Consider the following 8,744-nt stretch of genomic DNA (forward strand, 5'->3'; position numbering starts at 1 on the left):
AAGAATCTCAGTCTGATACCTTGCTCAAATAATATCTTAAAAGCTTCAAATGTAGAAAAACTTGATGTATTTTTTTTTCTCTAAGTGGTTTAAAATAAACAAGATTCAACTCTAGATAAAGAAAGTCAATACAAGTGCTGAAAAACCTGCAGGCATAAATGGATGCACTCCGATGGTATCTCCAAATATTTTAGCATCAAAGCTCTCATAAGCCTTGTTAAATTCAGAACAAAAATCCTCCTCAATTAAAAAAAAGCCGTAATGGTTCCGTTTCACGATTCTGTAAAAAGATGTAATTAACATTGATGCATTCATATCAAAGCAGTCAACTAATTGTAATGAACGTACAAATTAACCATGTTGATTCTTCTCTTTTAAATTATGCTGTGTCTGTTTGTTTGTTTGTTTTGCTTTGTTTTGTTTTCTTTTTTTTTTTCTTTTTTTTTTTGAATATTTTTTTTCATTTCGGGGAGGGAAAATTGGTGGGTATGTTGTTGTTTTGATTTAAATGCACACAAAACAATACTAGTTCTTATCGCTATAATCTACTCTTTAAACCACTCGTCTGTTATGACATAATAATCATATTTGATTTATTCAAAGTTAACTTTTCTATTAAGATATTTAAAATAGGTCGCTTATGTAAAATGTACGCGTTTTGTGCAAGGGGCAAGGTGGTCACGGTTGATTGCTGACGCATTTCCTCTTGTATACTAAGGAAAATACACCGCCATTTTATTTAAACGATCAAAATGGCGAGGAACACTCTGGAATATGTGTCACACTCTTGCAAACTTGCGTTCTCAATGATTTTATGTGCACATGTAAGTATGTTTGTTTCACTAAGTAAGACAGAAGAAAACCGTAATACGTATAATGTTATGTCTAATATTTATTTCTTTTTATTTACACCATTCGGGGTTTTGACATTTTAAAAAGAAAGTAGCTTGTTTAGCTTTTATGTCTTTAGATAGTAGTGTATGTAAAGTGATTTTTGGAAAAATGACAAATGGTGGTGCATAGATAAAGGTTGACAATTTTAGAGCTGAATCACGAGAAGTGAAATAGCAACTGAAGGTTGGTTTTAATGGGGTTTTCCCAAGAAAACAATTCGAGGTTACACAATCAATATCGAAAAGAGGCCACAATGTTAATGTATGTCTCTTTGCATATCCTATGCTCATAAATACCTGTGTAACATGTATGTTCTACATGCATTTAAATTACATGCAAGCAATAATTAAATTACGTTTCTTATGCATTTTCTTTTTATGACATATATTGGTTGTTGTACATTTTTTTTAAACTTTGAAAAAAATGATTCCCCCCCCCCCCCCCCCCCATTACAAACGTAAATCGTTTGAAAGATAAAATAAAATTAATTAAAATTTTCTTTCCTGAACTGTTGATTCCATGAGAAACTAACAAAATATAAATCAGCTTTATTAAAAAACAACAAGTTAGAATGAGGTATAAAAAGTAAACGAGATGATGCAAGTTATTAAAACACCAACATACATTTGCATGTATAACCAAACAGCATATATTATCACGGTTAATATGATCTGCTTAAACATTTTTTTAAACTGGTTCAAAAAATATGAATATTTATAATAAGTCAATGCTACTAACGCAAGTAATGCTTTTATATTTTAAACCCATGTACCACGTATCAGCGATTTTGGTTACTCAATTGTTATTTTACATGTACCATAAACAAGCCTATTCGTTCATTTAGAGAGTTCAAAAAACTGTTTTATTTGTTTTGTTGTACACATGTATATAACATAACACTTGAATAACTTTTTTTTATCATACAGCTTCTCAGTTACATTATTTTCAAGCAAGAGAATATAACTCCATTATTTGTTACACACTTTCCCCTTTAACTCTCTCCAATGCTTTCACAATATCTTAACTTCTTTTTTTTTTGAAATTCCAGAGCAAAATAAAAATGATACTAATATACATTTTTCCTGGCCATAACTTTTGCCTTAGGTGTCGTGAGATTTAATTAAAGATGTCATTTTATGGTTCTTCTAACTAGCAGTCGGTTAATATTCTGTTTCAGTAGACGTAAATGTTTTTTAAACATTATATACTAATTGTTAGACCATAATTAATCGCCTAATTGTCTACAGATTCTTCCGATTTTTTTTCCTGCAGTACAGTTAAGGCGGCAAAATAAAAATATCGGCGAATGTTTGTGATGAAAACACGTATAATTCAATTCAACGGACCTGTCCTTTTTAAACCAATAAAAGTCGCTGAAATGCAATATATATTTGAGATAACGATAACTCGAATTTGTTTACCAAAAAAATTACACATCATCGCCAATAAATGAAGTTTTCATTTCTATCTACTGGCGATTTACACAAAATAAGTTTGTTTTCCCTTGGACTGAAATTTTCATTGGTTTAAACATAGCACGTGATTGCCTCATATATCTCGATATTTGTTCTGTGAGAAATAACATTAGGCAATATGGCCGTCATTGGTCGACGCTTCGCTTACTCATTTCGACATTTCATAGTATTTTATACATAAACTGCATGCCGTACGTTCTTAAAGTATTTGAAGTAGTTGCCCTTTGAAATTCTTTAAAATTAGAGTAGTTGCCCTTAGAATATTGACATGAAATTGTTTTGTCTGGAGCAGAACAAAATGGCGGTGTGGAAATTTGCTCAAATCTCTGCAGAGGAAAGCGAGAAAACATTTAAAATTGAATAGCAACAAAACATTGTAGTAAACATTGGTGAAGCAAAGATTTTGAAAGAGTATTTGAAAGGTGAGATAGAAAATTTTGAAGAGTTTAAATGGCTTAAGTTGGACGAGATGTAAGGCATCTTGTACATGGCTTTGCGTAGATCATCGCTATTTGTGAATAAATATGTCGCTTGATAGTCCTCGAGAAAACAAAACACTTATTAGATTAGTTACTGACTCACTACGGAAATATATTGGGTTGATCGATCTCATAGAAGGCTCGGCTTCGCCTCGCCATCTATGAGATTGATTAACCCAATATATTTCCGTAGTGAGTCAGTAACTAACCTAATAAGTAATAGTATTGTTCTCAACGACAGTTTACCGTGCATGCGAGATAGAAATCAAAGTCATTGTGTTCACGTGCTTGAGTGAACACAGAACTAAATTTGGGCGTGATCGTTTATCAAACAACACTATTTTTTGTGTTCTTTTTGCGCTAACGTACTGGCACTTGCATTTGCGCTAAAATACGTATGCGCCAAATTTTCTCGTTTTACAGTGTGTATATATATATATATATATATAAATATATATATATATATATATATATATATATATATATATATATATATATATATATATATATATATATATATATATACACACACATGTGTCACAGTGCAATATTTTATGTTCATAGTAGCAAAGTGATATGGCAGTCGCATGGTACAAGCAGATGCATTTGTGGTTTTGAGGTTATTTAAAAACTAGATGCTGTCATTAGACAGTAATACCCGCACCAAGTATTTGCCCCTTAAAAACACTGTTTTGTACCAGTTTTATTAAAAATGAAGGCCACATGCAAGCTCCGGTTATACATTTAAGAATGATAATTTTCATAACTGAAGGATGAAACCCCTTCCCATATGATAATACACATAATACGCAGCACTTTATGTGCAATTTGGGGTTGAACTGTTTGCATAAATTTCCAGTTAATCAATAATTTTAACATCTCATGTCAGAAAGTATAATGGTCTATATAATTATTACAAAAAACAAAAATTATGCCCCCCTCCCCGTGGCGGTTGCCGGTTTTAGATTTGCTTCTGTGTGCCTACATGTACATCATCGTGTGCACAGATTTAGAGAAGGGGTGGAAGTGAGGGGTCCAGACCCCCCCCCCCCCTTCTCCCCATGAAAATTCATTTATATCAATTGTAAAATCATCAAAAATACACATTGGACCCCAATTGCTAATACATATACAGACATGTAAACGCTCTAAATAAATTGCACTTCAATTTAGGTAACACTATTTTGGGGGTAAATATTTAATTAATATTTATACTTTATTGTTTATCTTTAAAGGAAGAATACATCACAATATGCAGTGGTCCTGCACCACCTTAAAGCTGTTATTTACCTAATAAATAGTGCAAGGGGATTTGAAGAATAGGTCTTAAAATGCATGCATGTTTCAAACAACTGAACTTTGTCTGAAGTTAGTTACGTACACAACACAGGTCTGCAGGTCTCATTAGCGGGAACTAGTTTTACCCAGCTCTTCGATTAGATGGTTTCACGTGTACACATACATGTATGTGTTTTTATATGCAGAAAAGGATTAGTTAAGATCAGCTAAAGGAATTCATTATTGTGTTTTAATTGGATTATCATTATGATGTTGCCCAATATATGTAAGCATAATACATGTAGTACCAGTAGCACAATATAATGAGATGCCAGCATACAAAAGTTCTACTTTCACTTTTTAAATGTGATCTCTCTTTGACAGCTTACTGTATCGTCATCTTTTAATATTTAAATAAGCTTATCATCGGTACATATCCCATCGCATTTGTAAAGTTTCTGTCATTTTAATTGCAAAACTTTTTTTTTTCAATTGTCAGAACTTACACTTTTGAGTTGACCCCATATTGACCCTGTATAAACAATTTTGTATTAAATTTGTGTATTACATGAAAGTAAGTGTAGACACTTATCATTTTTATATAAGTTATAATATGAGTATTTCTTTCTTAATGTATTATAATGCATCAAATACAATGTAGGTCATGACCTTATGGGACTGTTCTGACCCCACGAAACAGAAAATTACAAAATACCTTCTAATGTAATAATGATGCATTAAATGGTGTAAAGTACATTTAAATTTAATGACTCCCATGTGTTGTCTTTAACCCCCCCCCCCCTTCCCCTGTTATGAAAGAGGAAAAGATGATACACTGTATATTTTGTTTACTTCTGATATCCTCATCCCTAAACCACATAATTTATTCTTGCTCTTTGTGTCATTGCGCGTCAAATTGTATATAGGTTATGCCCCCTTGGAGATACTCTGACGTTCTAGAACTAGAAATAATAAAGTATTTTATCTTATTCATATGTAGTGTATGATCCATGTGGGTAATTCGTAGCCTATATCTAGCAAATATCATTAAAACCATTGAGATCCCCACCTTAATCCAAAGATATTATTCCTCCTAATGTCATGGCGCATCAGATCATTATGGCATGCAATAGTCATGACCCTAAGGGGTTATCATGACCCCCTTAGAATCAGAAATTGTCAATCATCTTTGAAATATTGATGTTTGATGATCATATCTCTATTTAATCTTTATTATTAAGTCTCCCGAATGAAATTTGAAGACTTATTGTTTTTGTACTGTTCTTAATGCATGTATTTTTATTCTTTGTCTTCTTCTTTTTCTTCTTTCCCGCTCTGAACTTGTTTCTCAGAGATGGCTGAACAGAATTGTACAAACCTCTAGGATGTGATAGGCCTGCATATGTAGTTGCGCACCCTGGTTTGATTTTTCTCATTTTGGGTTAGACAACCACTTTTCTGGGGGGGGGGGGGGGGTCAAAAGGGTGTGCGGTCTAACATTGAACCTTATAGGAAGAATCGTAGACTTTATTGTAAATTGTAACTTGAAAACGGACAAAGATAATAATGAAAGGTTTTCATAATCATATATTGACTGTAACTGGCAATATATAGGGTTTATTAGATCTGACCCCTGGGGTCATCCCCACCCCAAGGAATTAGAAATTACCATATATCTCAAAACTGTTATAATCATGACCCCTAAACCATATACATTCATGTGTCTGATGTCAAGGGGCATCAAGTGTTATCTACGTCATGGGCCCTGTGGGTGGTCCTGACCCCCTCGAACAGCAAGTCCCTTAATATCTTCAAAACAGTTGGGATCCCCACCCTTAAACCATATATATTCTTGTTCTTTGTGTCAATGGGCATCAGACAGTATGTAGGTCATGGGCCCCGGGGATGGTCGTGACCCCCTCGAACAGGAAGTGCACGAATATTTTGAAAACGGTTGACATCCCCATCCTTTAACTATATATATTCTTGATCCTTAAAGGGCATCAAAAGGTAGTAAGTTATGGGCCTAAGGGTTAAAATACTAACAGTAAATAAACCTGTAAATATTTACATTGATAATTTTGAAAGTTATGTAAAATTAATATAGTCATATATGGTAGAAAAAATGCTATAAATATATATTTAATTACTTCAAAGACTTGTTGTTTTTCGTTATCAGTGTTTAAATAATTAAAATAATTACTTGAAGAAATATTAAATAGTGATTCCGAAGAATTTACTTCCCGCATTTCATAGAAATGAACAGAAAATATTCTTTCTATGTTTACATTTAAATGTTCAAATAAATTTCAATAATATATCATTTAAATTGTACATCATCAAATACTGATTCCGACTACTTTGAAGTCATTAAATTTCTATTGGCTATTGACAGAAAAAGAGACGCGTAACCATCCAATGAAAACGAATACACAGAGTTTGATTGACAGGTTCAGCCAGGTCCAGGTCTTACCCGATGTCCGAGGTTATGTGTACACAGCCAAATAGTCTCAGTAACTACTCTTCTCTTTTAAATACGCGAACCTTTCTATTGTTTGTTTAAATTTAATTCAATTTTCTAGAAAGAAAAGTATATAGTTTTATATATATATATATATTTTTTTGTTCATGGGAATACCTATCAAAGAGTTTTGCCAATCACAAACAGTTTAAAGTAATGTAAAGCACGGGCTTTATTTTAAATTGTAAATTAAAGCATTTTCTGTTTTTAATTAGAAGATTAGCATAAATTAATTTTGCTAATAAATGAATAAATAAGTATTTTCAAGGTTTGTAATACACTGTGATGTCATAATAGAGATTTTTCATAGTTTTTGACTGAACAGAATTCAGTGAGCTAGCCTTATCTTTGCTGCGTCCAGATTACGACAAAGAGCACACGGCGGGTGTGACCGGTCAGCACAGGATGTTCACTCCTCCTAGGCACCTGATCCTACCTCTATCTGTTTGGAGGTCCATGTTGCTTTGCTTTGAACTTGTATTTCGTTTTATGGATTTTTAAGATGGTTCACGGTCTGTTATTGTCATTTTTTCATATATTAACAATATTTGACCAGATTAGCCATACCCTATATAAAGTCAGAATCCGGCCCTACCCCGGGAAACATGATTTTGATAGAGGGTTTTCTGGTCAACATTATTATAAATTCAGTTTTTCTTACAGATGTGTTGGAAAAGAGAAGGACATTTTTTTTTAAAAGATGGTGGAATTTTGACAATGTTTACCTTGACCTTAAGGCCTCTTTGGGACAAGAGACATGATATTTAGCATTTCTATTCCGCTTACTCCAAAAATGCATCATATAAAATTTGAAAAAAATCTGGCTGAGTTGTTTTTCAGAAGAAGTTAATAATGGTCAATTGGTAACACATGAGGCTTGTCGCAATACGTACGAGAACGGACAACGACGGACAAAAATCAATTCCAATAGGTCACCTGATTTACTCAAGTTACCTAGAAATTACTACCAAAAAAAAAAAAAAAACAAACAAAACGAAACTAAATCCAAAAAATAACCACAGGAGATTTTGTTCATAGTGTAAACAGAAAAAAATTTAGATTGTAATTCGTCTATCATTTTTTGTTCTTTTTTATAGATGTCGGCTAGCAAGTATTTGTTTCAAGTACACACAACAGAATCATGTCCAAAAAACCGTAAAGAAATGGATGAAAGGTCACTTGCTCTCAATTGTACCGAGAGCAATGGCTACACCTGTCTCCCGAACAAAAACATTACGATGTTATTGGAGTTTTGTTACAAACGGGCTCGAATACCAGTAACGAAAGGTAAACATAAAAACCAGTTTTTATATAACTGTTTAAAATACGAAAAAGAAACACACAAAAGTTCAAAACATTTGGTTTTTTTTCTTTTTTGTTACAAACCAATGTTGTGTTTTTATTGGATTTTGAATTTTCTTTAGGAGTTTGTTTATTTTTACGATATTCTGACGTCGATGCCTTTGATTGCCAACATTTTCCTTCTGGTTGTCCTGATGCTGATTACTTCACTGATGAAATTTATAAATGTAAGTGGTTTAGTTTATAAATATTTAATTCACTGACAAAGTGCCTGCCTGACCAATTGATGGTTATCTAGACGATGTAGTATCGAATTTAGAGCAGATTTTCCGACTGTGAAAAAAACCTTCCTTGCTTTATTAAAAGTTTATATCTTGTTTGTGTTAGATTCGTCTCTATAGTTATATTTTTATTGTATTTGAAATGCAGTATGGCTTATCAAGCCAAGCAACGTCATTTTAATAAAATAAAATGATATTCAGCGCAAGCGCGGAAATAACCACTTATTCACATTAAAACATGTATGATACAATGCTTAACATGTTGAACCAATTTCTATTTCTTCGTTTTTGTACATACTGTGTCCAAAATTCTTATTGATTTTCTTAACCTATTCTATAAAATTCAAATAAATAAGCAACTACATGGCTGAACGTTTAGAGGAGCAGTAAGTGTAGAAAATCAAAACTGAAACTGATTAAATGTACATGCACGTGTACATGGATATAGTCCACTAATACATTTTCCATAGGCGGTAATGTTAAGGTTAGGGTTCCTAGCTCCTGCCCTAGTTTT

General features: G+C 32.8%; 1 protein-coding gene across 1 annotated transcript; it reads left to right on the top strand.

Moving 5' to 3' along the window:
* Positions 1 to 717: 717 nt before the first annotated feature.
* LOC128170094 (uncharacterized) lies at positions 718 to 8,176 on the top strand (the record flags this gene model as incomplete). The annotated part of the gene is made up of 3 exons (XM_052836069.1): positions 718 to 824; positions 7,745 to 7,934; positions 8,072 to 8,176. Coding segments are annotated over exons 1-3 (367 nt in total), but the record flags the coding sequence as incomplete, so codon positions are not given.
* Between the last annotated feature and the right edge of the window lie 568 nt (positions 8,177 to 8,744).

Source organism: Crassostrea angulata, unplaced genomic scaffold, assembly GCF_025612915.1.
Source record: "Crassostrea angulata isolate pt1a10 unplaced genomic scaffold, ASM2561291v2 HiC_scaffold_309, whole genome shotgun sequence".
In the NCBI taxonomy this organism is placed as follows: domain Eukaryota; kingdom Metazoa; phylum Mollusca; class Bivalvia; order Ostreida; family Ostreidae; genus Magallana; species Magallana angulata.